Raw genomic sequence first — 22218 nt, forward strand, 5'->3', positions numbered from 1 at the left:
GTTTTTGTTAACAGTTTCCAGATTTTTAAAGTAAATAGAAAAAAATACCCGTTTAAACAAAAATAACATATATCTTTTAACAAATTGTAGTTTCTTCGCTTTGTATAAAACTTGCATGTTAAGGATGCTCCCAGGGTAGGATGAAGAAAAAACAAACCAAGAGTGTTTAACAAAACCTAGTGTAATTAGCTTTACCCCGTAATTCCGAACATTTTGGCCGATAGCCTACTTCAAGTTTACACAACCCCGATTTCAGTGAAATTTGCATCAAACGCTGTCAGCCAGCTTACGTACAAAATTAATTAACTTTTCGGTAAAACACACGTGAGAGTTACTAATACTGAACGACAGTTATTTTATAAACACGATTTATGTGCATTTTTAATCGACTTATACTTAGGTCAAAAAACGTGTAAATCTTGACTATATTTTGAATTTTTTTGAAGTCAAAAATTAATCGCCCTAGTCATCAAGCAAGAACCCGTAGAAGAGCTCCTGTTGTCAGTCAAACCCATAATCAATATTTAACTGAATCTGACCTAGAGTTTGCACGAAGCGCGAAAAAGTAGCGTTTATTTGTCAGGAAAACTGTTTTTCGTGTAAAAAGTTAGGGAAAATGAGACATCTTTGACAAAACGTAACGTCTTTTTCAAACTATAAGTAGCGCATGTGTCCCGTGGGTAATAATATATTTTGACTATTTCACCAGCTTATAAACCCCCTTGCCCATGTAAAGCTTATACCCCCCTTAAAAAAAAAAAAACTAACCAAAGCTCCTAAAATGCTTGTCAAATGTTATTTACCTTGCTTAACGGTAAGAATCAGGCAAATGGTATATGAACAGCTGAACATTTAGTTTTAAATAATATACAGTACTTTAAAAATAATATACAGATATTTCAAACATTGTAATGTAGACATCAGTAAAATGAGCGCACATTAAAAAAATGTGCGTACATCAGTGTTTTAAACAAGTCATTTAATGTTGCAAACAAGCCGTTTAATTGGATCATAATCCAAGGTTGGAAAAACTGTTTTAAACAATTTAATTTTAAATATTTTGCCTATTTAAGTATAGTAGGCTAATGGTGTAATTTGGTATCGGAACAAATTGCCAAACTTTTGTCAGAAATATTGAGTATTAGTATCGGAATGAAGTTCAAAGTATCGGGTATCCCTGCAACGAACATGCACCAATTTTAACCACTGTTACCTTCAATATGTTTACATTTGGTCAGGTTTTCGTTTCTTTCATTATATTCATGTTACGGCAAATAACTAAACGCATTTTAATATTTATTACCACTTCACTTTGTGTATATCAAATTTAGCTTAGTTTACTTTTTGATTGGACCTGCATTAGCCCTCAAATGAGAATATCCTTATTGCCTGGCTTAAGTTTACAAGCTCTTTTACTCCAACTCCAAGAGACATTTTAGTGATAAATAACAGTTATCCGGTGCACAAATTGCTCTAGGCCAGGGGTGTCCAACAAGCGGCACGCGTGCCAAATGTGGCACGCGACCTACTAAAAAATGGCACGCAAGCCCTAGTCCTCCCCCCAAAATACTAAAATTGTTATTTAGCCAATTGCCAAAAAAGCTTAATTTGTTATTCAGCCAATTGTCAGAAAATACTAAGTTTGTTATACAGCCAATTACCATTGTTTGTTCACAATATAAAACAATCGCGGCAATCACGACAACCAAGAATTACTTTTGATATAGTAACATTATACTGTGTGGAGGCTAGCATTCCCATAATATTATATAGCTTGGCGTGAAGAAACAAAAGTCAGCTCACCGAGAGACACTTTGATGTAGTGATGCGCATTTCTACTAGACAGTTCTTTTTTTCAAGTTTAAATAAACGTTCTTATTTTTAGTTAAAAAGCGCTTTTATGATTAAAAAGGATTGGTTCGGTTACGAAACTTTGGCACGGAAAGAAGTTATAAGATAAAAATTGGCACGCGGGCATGTTTGAGTTGGACACCCCTGATATAAGATATAGTTGCGCATCACTTAGAAATCTACACTTACGTTGAACAGTTCCATGTTTGAGTTGGACACCCCTGCTCTAGGCCTATTGCTGTTTTTTTTTCTTTACCAATAGACTTGGATTATGGCCATGGGCCTAATATTAAGCAGCTATATTATATTACGCACAATCCCTGACAAACAGAAATAATATTTTCGCGCAAAGACGTCATAAAATTTCAGCCAATAGAAAGCGTTCCATTAATTCTTGGATTTGGAACCTCAACATGGACGTTTAAGTACCTACCATCGCACATTACATGACAACAGTGATGGCCAACTATTTTGGACTGGGTCCCGCCTGAAAAACAGAATATGTTGTAGTGGACCGGAGCATAAATGCAGTTCTATATTTGATAATAAATATATATAATCTTGCTTGTTTAGGTTTTGCCAACTTACAGTATTAAAATGAATAAACATACTGCTGGTTGAACGCTTCTAACTAAACCTGACCAAAATAGAACGTATATTTACACAAAAAACTTTCTTCTAAAGCGAAAACAAATTAATTGAAAGGTAATGAACACTGTCGTGCGTGACGTAACAATGAATAGCGTTGCACGCACAAGTTACGTCCTGTGAATGCAAACCTATTTCCAAAATCTGGACTAATATTAGTAGTTACCATTATCGATTTTGTCGGTGTATTGACGATATAAACAGTACGGTTAAATTCCGGACATATAAGAAGATGTTGCCATTTCTCTCTGAGGCAGATTTTAACACTAATCCCTGACTTGTCAGGGAAAATCCTGACGTATGGCAACCCTAGCCTAATAGATTCTTTAGAATACCGATCATTAGAGTAAAATAGGCTTTTATTACATATACCACTGGTTCTCAACCGCCGGTCCGCGTCAACTTTCCTGCCGGTCCGCGAAATATATTACAATTTTGTATCTCAATTGCAAAATGCAAGATGTTGAAGATCAAATTTAGAACTTCACCAACTCCGTAATTTGTAGTTTTGTGACGTAACATATAGATAATGCTTTACTGTGTACTTTATCGTACGTCACAATGCTGAAGTGTTGTGCCCAACTGTTTAAAAGTAGGCTATACAATTTGTTTAGGTCGTAAACATTAAGACCAGTTGTATGTGAAAAACTTCAATAGAACCACGTATAACACGTATGATATTAAAAACACAGCAGCAAATTGCTCATTAAATTGAAGTTTCTGTTCTTTGCTTTTAAGTTGCATACTTGTGTCGTAAATAAATTTTGGGTCGATTTGATTTATGAAGGTCCGCCGGTCCGCAAAATTTGTTTTGGAATTTTACCGGTCCGCAAGCTAAAAAGGTTGAGAAACACTGACAAATGTTCAGTAAAGGAAATTAATTAAAGCTCCTTTTTTCACTGAGAAGGAGCTGGTTTAAACTTATGATACCTGCAATGTGTCCCTTGCAACCAATCTGTTTCGCGGTTTCGTCTTTGTTGCTGTTCAGAAAACCAGGATCGCATTAGTAAGATGTCGGAAATGACAGTAAAGCTTTTAAGGCTTTTTAGGCAAGTCCCGGGTTTTTTGGCAAGGCCTTCATTCAAAACATTGGTAGAGTATAGCTGCATGAAAAGTAAATTTCACGCAACCATCATTTACAATGTCCAGCAGTTTGTCTTCTTGTCGCGCAATAAGGGTCGATTAATCTGTTTTGAAAATAAATGATTAGACCATTTATTTGGCGTCCTAAGGTCTTTAGCGCTTGAACTTAAGTAGCTTAATACAATACGCAAGTGACTATTTACAAGTGGGAGAACGCTTCCTCGTTCTGAAGTAAAATTAGTTGTGAAGTAAAGCTAGTTCTGAAGTAAAAGATTTAGTTCGCTGAGCAGATTGAATATGTCATACAAGTAGGCAAGTTTTAGAACCCATTTTTCATCAATAAATATATTAGCAAGCTCTTAATATGCAGTGTTACCGGTCCGCGGACCGGCGGTTGCCGACCACTGCCTTAGAGAACCACTGAGCTATACGAAAAAGTTAGAATTTTATTAGAGTATTTTGTCATCAAAAAACGTTTAATGCCATTTAGCTACATTACGAAATACATTAAACCATTTGATAACTGAATATACTCAAGCAACATAATAAAGGTTGCTTGGTGACATGTGTTGTACCACGCTTTATAGAATATAGCATCAATCTTGCATGACATTGCCATGTCTCTTATTACTCGCGAATAAATTTTATTCGCATCATGCATATTTCATAGGTGTTAGCGGGAAAATCAACGACATCGTACACTTTGTGTGTTCGGTATGCGGTTGTAGGTATGGTTTATCAATTAATATATCTAAAAAATAGGAGATTGAATGTTGCAAAAAGAAGCACAAGTTTTAAATATTGGCAAGTTTTAAATATTACATAAACCAAGATAAACGTATCCTAAAGGTCAAAGATAAAATTTATGTATGATAGCTAGGAATTGAAATCATGTTCGTTTTTAGCTAAATGTACTTTGTTTACGTTTATTATTGTTTATGTTTCAATAGAACAAAAGTTATGGATGTGTCTCATTGGTTACGGTGTTTTTTAATGCTAGAACTGCTGGTAAAAATACACGGTGTTTGTGTGGAAAACAAAGAAGTACATTACATTTGCCCGCGAAACTGGTTTTTAAAGGAGAAGCGTTGCTACAAGGCAGTGTTCAGGTTGGATTCGTTTTTTGTATTTATTTAAAATGCAATATACAAACAAATCTATTGATACTTTATGGACGTGTACGAGAATGTTATTCCCTTGCGTAGGCTACTACATATACTCATTTTATATTAATACATAATATATTATACAACAGATTGGCGAAATATATTGCTCTATTAAAAACTAGATTTTGACTCAGACAACAAAGTCGAAAGTACCGTATACTGCTACCATTTGAAGTCATTGTCGTCATTAACGTGCTTTGTGACGAGGAGATATCTTCTTTTTTACAATATTCAGTTTTACCTGTACTATTGTTTAAATAACGTGAACAAAGTTATGTCTTGGGGCATTGATCTGAACAACTTCTTCTTTTCTATAGCATTCTATCGTACCTACATGCGGAAAAGTTTTGTCGGGTTCATAATGGAACTCTAGCCAGTGTTAACAGCTCACAAACGAACCAGTTTCTGTACGAGCTGATCCGGTTCAACTATGCACGCAGCTTATCGCAAGCTCCTTTGCCATTTTGGATCGGACTTAACGACCGGTAATTTACGAGACTAGTCAAAAAATTATAAACTTGATAAAAAAAATTGTAAACTTCATTTTTTTTACGTTTTGCATTAAGTTAGTGAAACACCAATCAGTTATTACTGCTGTTGCTCGTGATTTTTTTAGAAACGAGGAAGGGTCGTTTGAGTGGACATCGTGTCAGGAAGGGACTCTACGAAAAGGTGATTACAGCCAGTGGCTGAGTGGGGAACCTGACAGTGGTTCGGCTGTCTCGTCTCGCTCAGGTGGTTTTCTCCATGACTGCGTCACGTGGCATTGGTCACAAAGACCCGGATGGTCAGACGAAAATTGCAACCGTCGAAATTATTTTATATGTCAGGTATTTGATTTTTTCTTTGAGTCTCTAAGTTCTAGTAATTGCTGTTAATGCGGTGCATGGAACAACGGTAAGTTACTTAGCTTTAGCTGCCTTTGACAGTTGCCTGTGTGTCTCTTGTCGTTTTTAGGGATGTATTTGCACGATTGCTAGCGATTTTTTGAACCAAGTTGATGCGCCGCAAGTGAAAAAGGGTTGCGTATAGCACTTTATGAGAGCAATGCATAAAAATGCCACGTCACGTTGGGTTTAGTTCGCTTTATATTTTTTCTTTTAGTGTAAAAGTAAACTTTTGTTCCTGGGTGACTTTAAACATCATTTATAGACTTTTTGTGAGAAAATATGTATTTAACAGCATTGGCATTGATAGGGGCACATTTCATTTTTTCAATGAAATTATTGCATATAACCTGTATATCAAAACATTATTATTTTTGAAAACGTGGCGCCATTAACTTTGAGATGTAGAGTTTTACTGAAAGTTGTCCACCGTCCTATTGAAATTTATGGGTGTACAAATAATGTAATTAGGAGTCTTATGAACTTCGTATAGTTACTTTTTTGGTATGTGGAATTGGTGTTCTGGTAAAATATAAAGTAGAAAAACGACCTTAAAACAATCTGCAATCTGTCAGGTTACTAGCAAGACAGCATGTAAATGCGGTATATCCCAATGTTGCAACCGTAAAATTACATTGAAATAGATAAAGTTGTGTTTCCTTTTAACTTTTAAAAAAGTTTTTTGTTGAAACATGATTACCACGCTTGAAAAAATATAATAATATTGTATTAAGATACAACTAAGCGAACCTGCTACGAGTAATTCTACGACATTGGCTAATGGAGTCACAAACGCGAGATTTGAATCGGGAAAGCGAGGCGATCCCTTAATCAGTTCCCAAAGTGAGTATGAACAAATCTTTGGGCGATAAATTTGCTTGTAAGTTTATATATTTACACTGATTTTTTGTTAATGTTAAATGACTAGAAGGAAAGTTGAATATAAGTTGAATTTGGTTTATATTCATAAAATGCATTTGGTGTTTCTCGAAATCTATTGTAGTGTATAATGAAGTGGGGCTAATTAATTGGGGACTATTTGTGAAGATTTACTTTTAAGCACAGAGAACGCCCTAAAAGCACAGAGAACGCCCTAACACATTAAATCTATTTAAAATAAATAAATTGTCCAACAGTATTATAATTCATGGCTTTATAATATTTAATTATGTGTTTAACTTGTATAAGTTTTTCCAGTTTGGTGAAAATATGATCACGGAAGACTAATGTTACTTAAAAAACTTTTTTTTTTCAGATATCATCATAATTTCTATATCTTGCGTTTTTCTCATTTTCTTCGTTTGTCTACTTTTCTACTGGAAGTGCAAGCGTGACCGGGAACGAGAGAGGGTCCGTGTACTTCGGCAGACTGGGATATTTCCCGGGGCCGGTCAATCAGTTCAGAGGAAGGTCGCCTTTGCAATTTAATTACATTAATAATGCAACGAGTTTGCAAAGTGAAAGATAGCGATCCGGAGGATTTAGAACTCTCGCGTCAAAGTTTGTCGCTTTTGTCGTAATATGTAAACCAAAGTAGACGACAGTGTTTTATTGCTGCATTCAGAGCAAAGCAACACACAGAATTTTTTTTTCTCGTACACATTCAAAATAATGTTCAAATGTTTTCGTTTGTTGCAATAATGATAGACGAACCGATATATTTCATAGTTAGGTTAATAGGTCTGACATTCAAGGATCATAATTTTCTTCTATATTTTTGTTTGTAAATTTTCACATGAGTCATTTTTGCATAATTTATGAAAGCTTTTACCATTAATAAATTAATTTAAGTCCAAACGTTTTTATTTGATTAATGTGATAAACAATGCGCTTTTGCGCCGCAAATTTGATATAGCCTACTTCTGCTGCTCAATTATATCCAGTGGTGAAAGTAGAATAATTTGCATAGATGACGCCATTTTTAGGTCATAACGAGGCGCATAAAACAACTTCATGAAGCCTGCTGTTTTCAGTTGATCCCACGAGCAAATAAGTAAAATCTTAGGTTAATACTTTCAAATAGATGGCTACATAAAGCATTTGCATTAAACGTTTGGTTTATTGCACTTAGATTCAACTGATGAAGCAGACTTTTAAATGTTAAATGTGGACCTTAAAATGTCTAGTTTACCTACAAAATTGACTAACGCGACATTTTTGAGAAACTTGAAAAGACGGTCTATCTCACTAGCTGACTCTAGCAAAACAATAAACCACCCTTCATTCGCACAGTTTTAAAATATTTAAATTTTACAAGTTTTAGAAACTCGGCGATTTAACAACAAAATATGTTTTGCAAGGTAATTAAGGATTATAATAAATTGCAAGCCAAAAAAAGGTCGAATAGATCGACATCATCTTGATTAAGACGTTTCGATACGAGCTTGTATCATCTTCAGTTAATGTGCTCGTATCGGAAAGTTTTAATCAAGATGGTGTCTATTTACTCGACCTTTTTGGCTTTGCAATTTATTATCAAACTACGTTACAGATTCGTGCATAGTGTAGGCTACCCAAATTAAGGATTAATTTGACCTTTTCAATTTTCAACATGGAACTTTCTAACTCACAAGTTTTTACCCGATTTGATTACCTTTGAGCATATCTAGAAAGGCGTTATGTGTTTATTATCCACTAAATAAAGAAGCTTTTTTGTTTAATTTTTTTTTAATTTTAGGCAGGCTTTTTACTATTTCCAAATCACGAACAAACTTGACGAAGTTACATAAATATTGTTAAAACTTTTAGTACCGTATTTGATTGGATACATCTGGCATCGGACTGGACACGTTGTGTTTTACAAAAACCTATAATCAGCCAATACTAAAAAGAAGCACAAAACTTACAATACATTATAATATTTTGGGAAGAGTTCTCTAAACCAGTGGTTCTCAACCGCCGGTCCATCAACTTTCTTGACGGTCGGCCAAATATCTTACAATTTTATATCGCAATAGCAAAATCCAAGTTATTGAAGGCTGCTTGTCCATCAAATTTTCTGTAATTTGCAGCATTGTGACGTTACATAGAGTTAATAGTCCACTTTGAACTTTATCGTCTTTCACAATGCTAAAAGTGTTGTGCCCAACTGTTTAAAAGAGGGCTACAACTCGTTAAGTATTAAATTTTAAGACCAGTTGTATGTGAAAACCTTCAACAAAACCACGTAAAACACGTATGATAAAAAAGACAGCAGCAAATTGCTCATTACATTGAGGTTTTCGTTCTTTGCCTTTAAGGTAGGCCTACTTGCTTTTGTCGTAAGTAAATTTTGGGTTGAATTTAATTTTTGAAGGTCCACCGGTCCGCAAAATTTGTTTTGTAATTTTATCTGTCCGAAAGCCAAAAGGTTGAGAACTACTGCTCTAAACTATTTAAACATTAAACACTTATGAATTCACTAAACATCTTTTGGGTTGACATTCGCTTTCCTTTTTCGATAAAACAAAATTGGCAACATTATAGGGACAAACAAACGATGTTATGTATACATGACCATTAACCTTGTAATCAACAACTGTATAAGTCGCAGAAAAAGCTTTTTAGTTGGTATGTAAAATATACAAATGAAAATGTTTTTATTCAGATTAAGAAATTTACCTGTTGATTCTAAAGTTAATTCCATTGTTGGTCACAAAGAAACAAACAATAGAACTTTGGTAATACTGATGAATTTAAATTGTTTTAAGAAAAAACTGATAAAAAATAATACGTTGCAAAACCAACAATGCAAAAAAATATGGAAAGAGGTGTTGACGCTTGCCAAGCATGGAAAGATTGCAGCTCCATAACACACAAGCATTGCGTAAAAAACTGGCGCAATCTTGTAAGGTTATGGAGAGCACAAAAGCTATGCGATGTCACAATAAACGTGAATGGTAAGAGGTTTCGATGCCATGGAATTGTGCCCGCTTCGTCCAGTCCATTTTTTCGGGACGCCTTTCTTTCCAAGGTTGACATGTCAGCTACAAATGCGATTCTTTTGGATAAGGAGATTATCGTGGACTTTATGACAGAGGAAGTTTTTTCCCAGGTACGTGATTATTTAAGGGTACAATGTAAAGCAGTGGTTTCCAACATGGGGGGTCGCTGCGTAGTATTTAATAACGAAAAACTTCAGAAGAAATAGGCAATATGAACTGAAAGTTTAGCAGTGTAGAAGGAGCAAAAGCAACAGTACAACATTTGTGTTTATGTGGCTTTTGCTGCAGAGAACCAGTTGTGTTTATGACGTCACCATAACACTTTTCAGTTAATGAATCAAACGACAGCGTAGCTTCAGTCATAGAATGTTTAATAAAATTGAATGGACGTTCAAGCCGTAACTTTAGCTTGCTTGTTGTGCCTACTTCAATCCGGATATTTTAGCCAAATTTTAATACTGTACAATCCGGCTAGATTTTTCCCAATTTGAATTTTGCAATGTGATTTTTATTGACTTTGGTTTATTGCGCAGGCCTACTTATTATAATAATAATTATAATTATACACTATAATTTGGTGGTCGCGCAAGTTATCGAAAACTTAAAAGGGGTCGCGAAAACAAAAAGGTTGGCAACCACTGATGAAAAGTAATAGTTTGGTACCATAATTATTTGACGTACAATACTGCACAGATTTATTTTTAGATAATAACATGACCACGACAGTTTTTATAAAGTTTCTTCCACTAATAGTTTTTCGTCAATGTAACTAATAACTTATGGCCAGATTTCGATTTTAAATATGCGCAATAAGGCCCATCATATCTGCATAGTGTCCGTAGGTGCTCAACTTCATGTACACGGCAGAAGTGGTTGTTAGTCGGGAAAAAGTACGACCCTTAGTTCTTGCCGCTGCAAGGCTTGAAATGCAGGGAATGGTTAGCGCGGTAATGCGGGAAGTTTTAGATTGGGAGGTCAGCAAAACCGCTCGCAACAACACCAGTTCACATAATGCTTCGACAAGCAATAAAAGGCTTTCTCACTTGAGCAACAAAAAGATTAAAAGCGCACACCGAAGAAGACATCAAACGGACAACAACTGTGTCAAGAACGGCAAGTTTAATTTCGCGATCACCACAAAAGTAGTCAGTAACAAACAACCAGAAACACATTGTTTACAGAATGCTGCCGTGACATTTCTAGCGATGAATCTTCAGACGCTGAAGAAAATGAGGATAAAATGTCCAAAGACAAATTGTCAGTCACGGGCATAATGGACGAACTGCGTCTACAAGGTGACCTTGGCACGTTGGAATTCGTTCGTTCGTTTGCTTGCAGAAACTTCTCTGTCGTTTCCAAGCTGGGGTCATTTTTGTAAGTTACATGTATTTAAAAACATTTTTAGCCAAGTTTAAAATGTCTGGTAGGCAGACTCATTATTTTTACCCAATAGCAATAACACCCGATAAATCAGTTAATACCGAACAAAGTTTTCAACGGAATTTAAAAATCTTAAGCCACGACTAAACTCGACTGTTACCTTCAATGAGTTAATTTTAATATACCTGGGCAGTTTTTACGCTTCAAGCAAACAAAAATGCTAAATATGGAGAAATTTTATATTAAAGATGTTTTCATCGATGCTGCTGTGCCATAGTTTCAAATGATTTTACTCTGTTTTCTTAGTAGTTAAATTTGTGATTGAATGCTTAATAAAATACTTGACACGTTTCCAGAGATGCGAGTGTTCACTCCGTAGCATGTCTTATGGAAGACGACAGATTAGACGTCGGCGAATTCGAAGTATTTTGCGCCTTATGTCGATGGCTCGAAGCTCAGCAGTTGCACCTGGTTCATGCCCCATATCTGCTATCAAAGGTTGTTTGTCGATGTTTAATGAAGTAACTTATAAGCAGAGAGTCGAACCATTTGGCTTTTATGGTTCAGGTTCGGTTCGGGTTCAAGGATTTTTTCGGAATCCGGTTCAGTTCCGGTTTCGGTTCGGAGGAATTTAAAAGTTCCGGTTCATCTCCGGTTCGACCGTCGGTATTTCAAAACTGGTTAATAAAGTTCCGTTTTAGATATAATATAAGTTGCGTTACATCTAAAAATGTGGCTAATAAATGTAGAGAACAATCTTTGAATTGGAAGTCATTTAATCTAAGTTACGTGAAGTATTAAAAAAACAAAATATCTAAATTGAAATATTAGATATCGAAATATCTAAAAATAAAAAATCCACGTTTTATTTAATCAATATTCATATTTTTTTCATTAAATTTGGAACATAGCGTAACTTGACTCTGTAAAATACAAGATGTGACGTCATGCTGGAGTGAACTGCTTTTGTTTACATGTTCGGGTTCGGTTAAAGTTCATGTTCTTTCAAATTATTCGGTTCAGTTACGGTTCGGGTCCTTACAATCTTACAGCAAAGGGGGTTCGGTTACGGTTCGGATAAAAATTGACACAAAGTCAGTTCATAAAGTTCCGGTTCGGTTCCGGTTTGACTTCCTGCTTATTAGTCGATGTTTAATAAAGTAACTTATGGATACATATCAATAATGTTCTTGAACCAGTAATAAAAATAGATTATGGTTCTGATCAAGGTTAGACTCCAACTGCTTTCGCCCCAAGAACTTGCTGATCACGTGGAAACAAAGGATTATTTGATGAGGAAGAAAAAGTGTCGTGTTCTTATCCTCGAGGCGTTTCGCTTCCACTGCTTGTTGGCCCAATCAAATGAGGATCTGGGTGCAACACGAGACGCGCCTAATGGGCAAGTTCCGCGATCTGGCACTGACAAGTAAGTTGACAAGTAAATCACAATTGTAAAGCGTTTGAATTAAATTATTTTGGGAAACTTTATTTTGTTTTTCTACTCAACTTGTTGAATGGTAAGCGGCTTACCAATTGACGAAACTGTGAGAAGAATATGTTTTATGACCAAGATCTATTAATACACATATATTATGTCTACAGAAACTATGATTCAGATGAAGAACAGTTAGCTTTAGACGCCGATCAACGCCTAATGAAGAAGGACAAGAAAAATCCACTTTGCCCAGTAAAGCCTTGTTCGTGCTGCCCAGACTATATATTAGCGTCGGGAGGTAAGACTGCAGGTTTGCCTGAAAGTCTGTTAAGTTGTGGACAGCAGTGTTTTTTTATTTACACCAAAGTAAGCTACCAAGGCAAATATTAAGCTACCAAGTACTTAATCCATTCTTGTATTGTTCGTATTTAGTTACCTCACGGGCCTTAAAGGGCCAAAATTGCTGTGCGTTTATGAACTTCTCATTTTACTGCAGGAATCGATATAAAGCAAAAAACAACTTCAGAAGGAGTGTACAAATATGAGGAACGTGACAACAGCTGGATGAGATTCTCCGTACTACCAGAACCAAGAAATCATCATGCAACTGTATATTGCAAAGGCTCTTTGTATTTGATGGGTAAGCCATGCAGCCAGGCTTAAATATGCTACGCGTAAAAAAATATTTCAAACAAATGAGGTAGGAAAATATATCTTAATATTGTTTAAACCCGTAACGGCGTTTAGTGTTTGCCCCAACTGTATCCTTTAAGTTTCAACCGTGAATTTAAACTACATTTAATGTACACCGGGAGCATTCAAGCAACTAATCGAATCAGTCGATCAAATAAAAAAAAAAGGTAAGCTAGAAAAATCTAGCCTGTGGTGAAGTTCCAACATACGACCCCGGCAAAACTTTTATTGTATATGAATATATTGTTGGGTTCAACATTCCGTATATTAATAAACGTCAAATGTAATTCCTAAATAAAACGTAACGATTATTATATTATTATTATTTGGCAGGTGGTTCTGATCCATCTTTGACGGGACCCGGTTCGGAAGTTTGCCCAGTCTCGACTTGTCATCGATTAGGACTCGGTACACTTAAATGGTGTAAGATCGAATCAATGTCTACACCACGAATGTCAATGCAGGTTAGGCGAAACTATACAAGTGACTTATGGTTGTGTATTCCTAAGAAAAACTCTTTTTTAGTTTATCATATCGTTTCAACCATTGTTAATTTTTTTGGTTGTATTGTTGCACCGATTATTTCGTCGTTGGTGTGCGTGTTATTACTTCTTTGTTTTGTCGTTTGTACACGTGTACGTTATTGTTTCTTTGCTTTATCGTTTGTACGCGCGTTGTTCGTTTCCCTCTTTCTTTCTCACCCACGAAAATTATATCGCTTATCGACTTTTGCACCTCACCTTTTACTCTTTATTTATTGTCTTATCACGTTTTCTGTTGGCACCTTATAATTAGTTACGTTTGGCACTTACATCATTACACCATTTAAACCAATAAAGAAAGTCAGGTTGGGCAAGGCTGGGACAACCTCCTGTTTAGATCGTCTTCGTGTATGCCCTATTTTTGTCTCTGGTTGCTATATATCACGGCATTTTATTGTTAAATGTTTTATATGTAAGTTCGTCTGTATCGCCCTATATTATGTGCAGTACAACACTAATACACCTCGTGAATTGCTTAAGCATCTGGCAGGCTGTAAACTACTTTGGTGTAACAGTACGTGTGAACTCCTTTCAGGCAGTTTTCTTGAATGAATTCATATACGCGGTCGGCGGCCAAGACCACAAGCAGCGTGTACTTCGAGACGTCGAACGCTATTCATTGGAGCGCGGTACCTGGGAATACTCTGGCACATTGTCCAGTGCCAGGGCTGGACTGGCCGTGTGTGCCCACCGGAACCGGATATGGGTCCTGGGAGGATACTGTCACAAGTCCGGAACAGTTGTCGACACGGTTGAGCGCTTTAACCAGGATCGCGGCTCGTAAGGGATTGTTTTTTATATTTTTTAATTAGTTTAGTTGTGGATATGGATTTATTAACTTAAATTGCAATTTAGAACAAAAAAATCCGGTCAATGGTAGATATGGATGTTATACAAACAAATAATGTGAGAACAAACTACCTTAAGGTTTTGATTACAGACTGGGTTGTTAAATTTTTACGCATTCCGACATCTCAGCAAACTCGCATAAAAATGCGAAACGCATGAATGTTTATCGATAAAGCGCTGAGTTTTAAAGTGTACAGCACACAGACATATATGTATTACAAATTTTGGGAACGACATTTGCTTAAATTAATTTTGTACAATAAGTGCGAATTTCGGTTTCCTTCAAAAGTCACACATTTGTTAAAAAGTGCAGTAACAATGACATCAGTGCCATTCACCCTGACGAAGGCGACTTGCATAGGTTGCCGTAACGTTAGTAAAGATTTACAATTACCAGAGCAGCTGTTTTTTTTATTCATAATAACATTGCCTTTGCGGTTTGGCAGCTGGGAGCCAATGACGCCACTGCGTTTTCCCCGATGCTTTGCCAACGCAGCGGTGTGTCAAGGTCGGCTGCACATTCTCGGAGGCGCGTGGCTCGATACCGAAATGGACTGTGGGAATTTCAGCAGCGTCTATGACGTGGATGTCTACAATGACGCAAACGAAATTTGGGAGGGTGTGACCGCGTTGAGAGTGGGCCGGCACGATGCAGGACTAGCAGTCCTTGGTAAGTACGGATTTGCTCAGGAATAATTTGGAACATGTACGTACAAAGCTACTGAATTAAAATATCTTAAAACCGAATCGTACATGTCTATTTTGTTTTTTCCCAGTTATTAAGCAGGGCAATACACTAGTTAACAAACTCCAATGATCAGAGGCATACTGCCTACTCCAAATAAAATTTTACACTAGTAAGATCCAGTACGGCCAGCATCATAAGCAATAGTGTGTTATCGTTAAGTTTTCTTTCAAGCCGAGCGGTTTAACCGATATGTATATCTATACTGCCACGGTTGTGTTCGGTGATATGTATAATTGGATTTTATACCTAACGAATTGGGTATGTTACTTAACTGTATAATGTTTTAAATTTGTTAGGTCCACGAATATACATTATTGGAGGAAAGCATTGTGACAATGGCGTCATTAAAAACTTGGACACAATCGAATGTTTCGACGTGGAGAAGGAGGATTGGTTAAACGGTGTAACGCCATTGCCTCTACCGCTATTGGGCCCATCTGTAACTTTTACCGTCGGATAGTCGCACAATAAAATAACAGCACTAACAACAGTTGAATTTGTAACACGGTTTCTATCAATAAGATTGAAAAATTAATATCTATTTCAAATAGGGCGATTATTTTGACTTGTCAAAAAAATTCAAAATTTTGTAAAAATATGCACGTTAGGTCAAAATTTGTCAAAATTATTTCAAGTCAAAATCAATTAAAATGCACATAAATCGTTTACAAACTAAAAAAACTCTGGTCATCTTTCTGAAATTGTCGTTCAGTTAAATTTTATCCAAAAAAATAGGTTTAAATTATATTCAACGATATTTTAATTGTATTATATCTTAATAGAGCAATATACGGAAACGCGAACTGGTAGAATTAACCACCGAGGCGTAGTGCATCGCATTAGGGTAAAAAAAATATTTGTCAAAAATAAATTTTTAGGCCAACATTTATTATTTTTTTAGTCAAACATTTTCGCCTTAGTTATAACCTAAACAAACGGCTTTAGAACCATAAAATACGTTTCTACGAAACGGGACAAAATGTCACATCCGTAAACATTTTTAATGCAGGCGAACGCGATATTTGTCATTTTGCTAATTACAAAAAAACTCACTTACTGTTAAAGCGCTGCTGCTTGTTTAGTTTACTGTAGTAAAGTATAATTAAATCAATCTTAAGTAGTTTCTAAAATAGTTTAAATAAAACCAAGGCAATGGCAAGTAGTTCGGTTTTAGAAGCGCCCAGAGAAGGTGGAAAGGTAAGAATCTTACGTTCTTTAACATGATTGGATTAAAAACAATGTATTCATTAATTTTAGTATACAAAACATTTGTAATAATTTTACGAAATGCTACAGCATGCAAATCATGGATTATATTTATATTTTACAGACTCTGCAAGATATTTTTCTCGCGGTAAGTATACAACTGCTATAGCATAACTATTGCGGAAGAGTCCAATGCATAAAATAGATATGTTTTCAGTTATGTTAAACGGCCATATTCCCCTCCACAAGTTACAAATATATTATGTTTTCAAGGCTAGAGGTTATAATAATGTGTTCCACGCCGACTGTTTTTTTTTGCTGTTCTTGATCATCACATAGCTTAATAATATTTAACCCAAAATGACCATCAGAATGTGGGAGATGATAACGTGATTCCAGTGCCCAAATTTCGTGGTTTGATGGAGGAAAACCGGTCTGCTTTATCTGCCAAATCTATCAATGCAATCACAGCATATATGGACCAAAACAAAGACGGATTTGTCAGTCTTAATGAAATCAGAAAACTGGTAAGAGAAATAAATAAAAACCTCAAAGCAGTGTTAAATTTATAGTAATAGTTTAAAATAAAATATATATCAAAGCCATTGTTAGAAATATTTAGAGTTAAAAATTTTGTGATACAATATTGATGTCCTCTTTTTATACGTAGGAAAACGAAAGTGCTGAAAAAATTGCCAAACTGGCAGGAGTTAAAGCATCGCAGGTCAAATTGTTCAGGAAAGGCGTTTCATTTACAGCCGACATATATTTGCCAAACGAAGAAGAAAGGCAAAAGTACAGAGACCGGTACACGTGCTGCCCACCTCCATTATTTTTGCCCATTATCTCTGTTGTACAGGTAAGATTTGGAAGCCAAATAAGTGGGGTTTGTTGGTGTAAATACCTTACGCATTGTCGTATACGTTTGCCACTTTTTTTCGGAAAGGTGGCGCTGTACATCTACTATTCGAACCTCTCCAATGACTGGATTTTCGTTAGCAATGAAGTTGTGTCATCTCCCCTAACCTACCTACCAAATAAACGTCAGGAAGCTTGGAGATTCCTTTCATATATGCTCGTCCACGGCGGGTAATTTTATTTTTATATTTTGTACTGAATGTAAAACGAGCATTTTCACATGTTTTGTCCTACAACAAACTGAAACAAACAATTAGGATTTATAAATCTGCTATTAGACCTTAACTCAGAAAGTTTAAATTGCGCGATTGTGTACACCAGGCCATATCTTCGCTGTAAAATAAAATAATGGCTCAATTTGTATTAAAAACCTCATGAACTGTCTAGTCTCAATACAGTTAATAAAATAACACGTATATTTATAGGTTAACGTCGTACTGAAATAACCTCAGGTTTTAAAAGTTAACATATGTATAGCAAACAGTTAAAAAAACACGTAATTAAAGCTAAACAAAGTCGCCATATGCTTTTTTTCAGACTGGAGCACATCCTGTTTAATGTAATCATGCAGCTACTTCTTGGTATTCCTCTTGAAATGGTTCATGGAAGTATTCGTGTAACAGTAATTTATATCGGAGGCGTTATTGCCGGTAAACATTGAGTGGGAAATAGCTTTGATAAAAAAATACCTACTTATACTTATAGCTAGCATTAATACAAAAATATGATTAACATCAATTGTATAAAACTATAAAACATAATGCTGTCCAAGTTCGTATAATACTTTATTTAGGTTCCTTGGCTACTAGTGTTTTCGATTCGGAGGTTGCATTAGTTGGTGGCAGTGGAGGCGTCTATGCTTTGCTGGCTGCTCATATTGCAAATGTTGTAATCGTAAGTAAAATGTCTATGATTAAACAGCGACAATTTTTTTGTTGCAAATTACATGTAAAGTACGGAAAATTGTTCTAGGATAGGATTAAAAATTATCCTTTTTCAGAGTTAAACTCTCATTCTTTCTGTTATTAAAAACACAATGCCTTACAAATCATAAATCGATATTTAAGTTTTTAGACACGGTGCGGTGGTCACTGTATTATGTGGACATGGTGCATACGAAAAACGAATACCTGTGAGCTGAATTTACTTCTACACTGGCTTGCACGCAGTTTAAAAGAGCAAATCCGCCAGTTTACATTTCTTTTCAAATATTTTGCAAAAAACATGATTTTTCCATCGCTTGTTGAATAACAAAGTAATGGTCTGCATTCCGACCTTTTTCTTTCTTTCAGAACGGGGACGTAATGAATAAAGTGGTGGGTGTGATTCGAGTGTTCGTCGTCTTGCTATTACGTAAGAATTACATTATTGTTGATTTCCTTAAAGAGTGTGTTGTTTTGTTAGTGACGTTTTTCCGATTTTCAACATTATGGCATTTAAACCTAAATATTGAAGCCTTGTTGGACTTTTTGACTATTTTATACTTATCTGTGATTAAGTATCATTTTTGGTGCGAACCAAAAGGAACACCTGGATGGTCGAGTTTCTTGGTATGAAAACCATTATTCCTGAAGTTTAAAATCTTTAATATAGTGCACCTCAAAAGTTATTCGTGGAAGGGGAACTATACAGCGATATAAGAACAACACAGCGATATATAAGGAAATTGCAACAGATTGTATCAATAGCGAGTTTGTCCCACAACCAATATTTGCAACGAAATTGTTGCAACCATACTTTCTTTTCAGTTGAATCTTGTGTTGGAACGATACATGAGAGCGTTGTCACTTATAAAATTAAAGATTTAATTTTAAAAATAAATATTTTCCTTTACGAAGTATCAGCTACAATCTGAAATTCTGGGCACAAAACTAAAAAATTGATAACATTGGTAATTTTTGTTAAAATTCTTTCACAGTTGGTTTCGATTTCGGGTATGCCGCCTACAAGCGATTTGACCTATCGGTGTCCGGTGGCACAGTGGCGTTCACGGCACACGTTGCTGGTGCACTGACGGGTGTCACACTTGGCCTAGTTGTCCTGAAGAATTTCAAGAAGGCCTTCTGGGAAAAAGTCTTCTTTGTGATTGCGTTGGTCGCTTTCGTAGCATTTATCATATTTGCTGTGTTTTGGAACATATTTTGGCCAGAATTTCCACCGACCGAATATTGATTGTTTTAACGCATTCCAGTGCTTTTCCGTATCGATGCAAATTATTTAGTCTATAATTCTTGTTACTTACATTTTGCCCATGAACTTGTAGTGCTTGTCTCGTAAAAGACGTTTTCAATTTTATTGGGTGCCCCTCAATTAATGGGCGAGTGTTCCAATTTAGAGGGTGTGTATATAAATTATTTTGTTTAGCTCTTACTAATTTATAAATAAGATCGATATTTAAAAAACGGATCGCTATTTCGTCGTTTTAAAATATATGATGATGTATTTATATTTTTGTTACAGATAGTCTATACTTAGTCACCAAGTGTTATATGTTTTACTTCAAGCTGCTTTTCTCGACAACTTATATATGGTCGAATACTTGTTATGGCATATTATTGAAGAATGTTAATACATCTAACAACGCAAAAATATATACATTTCGATGTAAGGTAGGTTTGTAAAAATAAAAACACTACAACCACTTTGTTATTTTATCTGTTTTAGCGATAAAAATGCAAAGATTCGAAAAACGAAAGGTCGTTCACACCATGATTAGTCTTTACACAATATATCCTATGGATTTGACAGACGCTTAACCCAGGTGTTCATTTGGCCAAGATGAGCTGTTTTGTAAACACCGGAACATATGTAACATGTTGCGAACATTAGAAGCGGAGATGTAGCTAACAGCCATAAACGAGAATAAGGGTTTATCACGTTCGATGTACATACACACTTACTCAGGTTTTTCATTTTGGCTGTATGTTAAATGGTCGATAACGAGGTGTTAACTGAATCGCTACATGAATGAAAGTTTCTCGAAGTAAAAATATTCTACGCCGTCGTCCCTATGACTGACTTGGGTGTGAAATGTGTAAAACGCAAAAACTATTGCAGCGACTGACAAGAAATAGACTGAATATTATTTACAAACTAAGGTATATCTATATCGAGAGTTCGCAAAGAAAAATTCTTAACAGCGGAAGGAAATTTAATATATGTTATGACCAGGGCCGGATTAACCAATAGGCTAATAAGGCTATAGCCTTAGGCCCTGGAAAAACTCGGCCCTCAATTTTTTAAGGTTAAATTTTTGTAAGGCTGATAGTGATACAGATCCAGTATCAGTACAGTACAGTACAGTTTTTGCTTAAAAACTAATAACTGAGTCGAGTCAATGTGCCTTGTGTGTGAGTAGGTAAATAAATCGTTTTATTTATGCTGCAAACGAGTTAAGAACTATTTACGTTCTGTGATATCACTTTTAAGAGGAACACACAATAATACCTAAAAAGCAACAATACCTAAAGCAGAAAAAATTATAAACCCATGGAATAAAGACCAATGACATAAAGCGTAAATACGCCAGTACATAATGAGATCAAAATCGTCTGAATAAGACCTAAATCTGTCAAAATACGTCCTAATTCATCGTAATATTGCCTTAAATGGGCAAAATAACACTTGAAACTGTAGGGAGAGGGTATGGGTCGATCGGGCGCTGTGTTAGGTCTGGCATGGGTCGTTTTGGTGTCGACGTTCGGACGCCCTAGTTTGACCTGCGCCATTAGGGCGCCGCTGTTTTTGCATTGGATTTTTGGCCCTGTTTGGGGTAATTGGTGGGTAATGGGTGGGGTTAGAAAAAAATATTAGGGGAGTTAGTGATGTACTTAGGGGTGAGGTTCGAGGATAGGTAAAGTGCTGTTTAGGCCTTATTCTGACTGGTTTTAGACTTCTATTTCGGTCTTAATGGCTGGAGTCCCTTTTAAGCATAGATAGTGATGTTCCTAGAGTTTGAATGTCGATGACATCATTCATAAGGTTGGTGTCAACACTAGACGCGTCTGGCGTTAACGTAAAATGTTTTTTTAAATTTCGGTTGCTGAAGTTGAAACAGTTCAACTTTGACGCTTTTGGTTCGGAACGAGGAAATTTGCCGTTAACGCTAGCAACCGTTTAAGTGTGATCTGGACAACGCTAGCGTTTTGCGACAGACAACGCTAGAAGCAAAACGCATTTAGTGTGAACCAACCTATACTGCTAGCTGTAAGGCAAGGAAAATGTAATTTTCCATATAAGCTACATTGTAAAAGGGAAGATGTGGAACCAGTGACTCGAGAGCTGTTTTCCTCTTTCCATTTAAAATAGTTTTTGAGGATTTGAGACAATTAAACGATTTTTGAGGCAAAAAAGTAAAATTATGTAATCTAATAGAATTTGTATTTTGTTCTAGAATCTAGAACAGGTTTTCTCAACCGTGGCTCTCGGTCCCCTTGAGGGGCCACGGGCATAACTCTCTAGCTAGGTCGTAGTTTGCAAAAAAAACAACTACACAAATGTCTTTATTTATAAAATTTGCCTGTTAACTTAAATTTGTGATTTTAGTTATGACCTTTCTTGTAACGTACAACCATAATCATTTTTCTGACACGTTTTTTGATTTACTCGCAAGTAGGGATGTTTAAAGTAGAATGTTGTATCCTTTTATTACATTTTTTCGCGAAGTTTTACGCCCAATCGTACGTTTGCGAGTGGCAAGATTGTGGGATAAAGGTCTGTCCATTACTGTGTTGCTTTATATGTAGCTATGTGTCAGCGTTTTTTCGGGCAGCCAATTACTTAACGATAACCTTCGCCTAATTTTTAAGTTTCCGTCAAATGCTGTTGGGCAAGCAACTAACTTGTAATGCCTGGTGCAGAGATTTCGCAATTTCCTTAAATAGTTTGCA

The 22218-nt window shown here is 35.9% G+C and overlaps 3 protein-coding genes across 3 annotated transcripts; all 3 read left to right on the forward strand.

Annotated features, from left to right (window-relative positions):
* The first annotated feature begins 4575 nt into the window (after positions 1 to 4575).
* LOC146148165 (echinoidin-like) lies at positions 4576 to 7063 on the forward strand. Its single transcript, XM_083388015.1, has 5 exons — positions 4576 to 4691; positions 5066 to 5233; positions 5365 to 5578; positions 6370 to 6478; positions 6891 to 7063. Exons 1-5 carry the CDS (start codon positions 4576 to 4578, stop codon positions 7061 to 7063), a joined length of 780 nt encoding a protein of 259 aa, XP_083244141.1.
* Positions 7064 to 9374: 2311 nt separating this feature from the next.
* Positions 9375 to 15665, forward strand: LOC146148166 (kelch-like protein 36). Its single transcript, XM_083388016.1, has 11 exons — positions 9375 to 9668; positions 10401 to 10671; positions 10740 to 10932; positions 11295 to 11436; positions 12168 to 12364; positions 12541 to 12671; positions 12870 to 13013; positions 13400 to 13530; positions 14144 to 14388; positions 14904 to 15127; positions 15502 to 15665. The coding sequence occupies exons 1-11, from the start codon at positions 9375 to 9377 to the stop codon at positions 15663 to 15665; spliced, it is 2136 nt and encodes a 711-aa protein (XP_083244142.1).
* A 692-nt stretch (positions 15666 to 16357) lies between these two features.
* On the forward strand, positions 16358 to 19501 carry LOC146148167 (rhomboid-related protein 2-like). The gene is made up of 9 exons (XM_083388017.1): positions 16358 to 16402; positions 16536 to 16559; positions 16783 to 16938; positions 17082 to 17270; positions 17358 to 17500; positions 17867 to 17979; positions 18123 to 18223; positions 18622 to 18682; positions 19248 to 19501. Exons 1-9 carry the CDS (start codon positions 16358 to 16360, stop codon positions 19499 to 19501), a joined length of 1086 nt encoding a protein of 361 aa, XP_083244143.1.
* The last annotated feature ends 2717 nt before the right edge of the window (positions 19502 to 22218 follow it).

Source organism: Ascidiella aspersa, chromosome 4, assembly GCF_963924565.1.
Source record: "Ascidiella aspersa chromosome 4, kaAscAspe10.2, whole genome shotgun sequence".
Taxonomy (NCBI): Eukaryota; Metazoa; Chordata; class Ascidiacea; order Phlebobranchia; family Ascidiidae; genus Ascidiella; species Ascidiella aspersa.

Excerpts from the sequence above, each read along its gene's own strand:
- LOC146148165 (XM_083388015.1), top strand. The coding sequence starts at position 4,576 with ATGCTAGAACTGCTGGTAAAAATACACGGTGTTTGTGTGGAAAACAAA. Across the intron at positions 4,692-5,065 it reads TGCTACAAGGCAGTGTTCAG|CATTCTATCGTACCTACATG; the intron begins GTTGGATTCGTT and ends TCTTTTCTATAG. Across the intron at positions 5,579-6,369 it reads GAAATTATTTTATATGTCAG|ATACAACTAAGCGAACCTGC; the intron begins GTATTTGATTTT and ends TATTGTATTAAG.
- LOC146148167 (XM_083388017.1), top strand. The coding sequence starts at position 16,358 with ATGGCAAGTAGTTCGGTTTTAGAAGCGCCCAGAGAAGGTGGAAAG. Across the intron at positions 16,403-16,535 it reads CGCCCAGAGAAGGTGGAAAG|ACTCTGCAAGATATTTTTCT; the intron begins GTAAGAATCTTA and ends TATATTTTACAG. Across the intron at positions 17,501-17,866 it reads TATATGCTCGTCCACGGCGG|ACTGGAGCACATCCTGTTTA; the intron begins GTAATTTTATTT and ends GCTTTTTTTCAG.
- LOC146148166 (XM_083388016.1), top strand. The coding sequence starts at position 9,375 with ATGGAAAGAGGTGTTGACGCTTGCCAAGCATGGAAAGATTGCAGCTCC. Across the intron at positions 10,933-11,294 it reads TCCAAGCTGGGGTCATTTTT|AGATGCGAGTGTTCACTCCG; the intron begins GTAAGTTACATG and ends ACACGTTTCCAG. Across the intron at positions 12,365-12,540 it reads CCGCGATCTGGCACTGACAA|AAACTATGATTCAGATGAAG; the intron begins GTAAGTTGACAA and ends TTATGTCTACAG.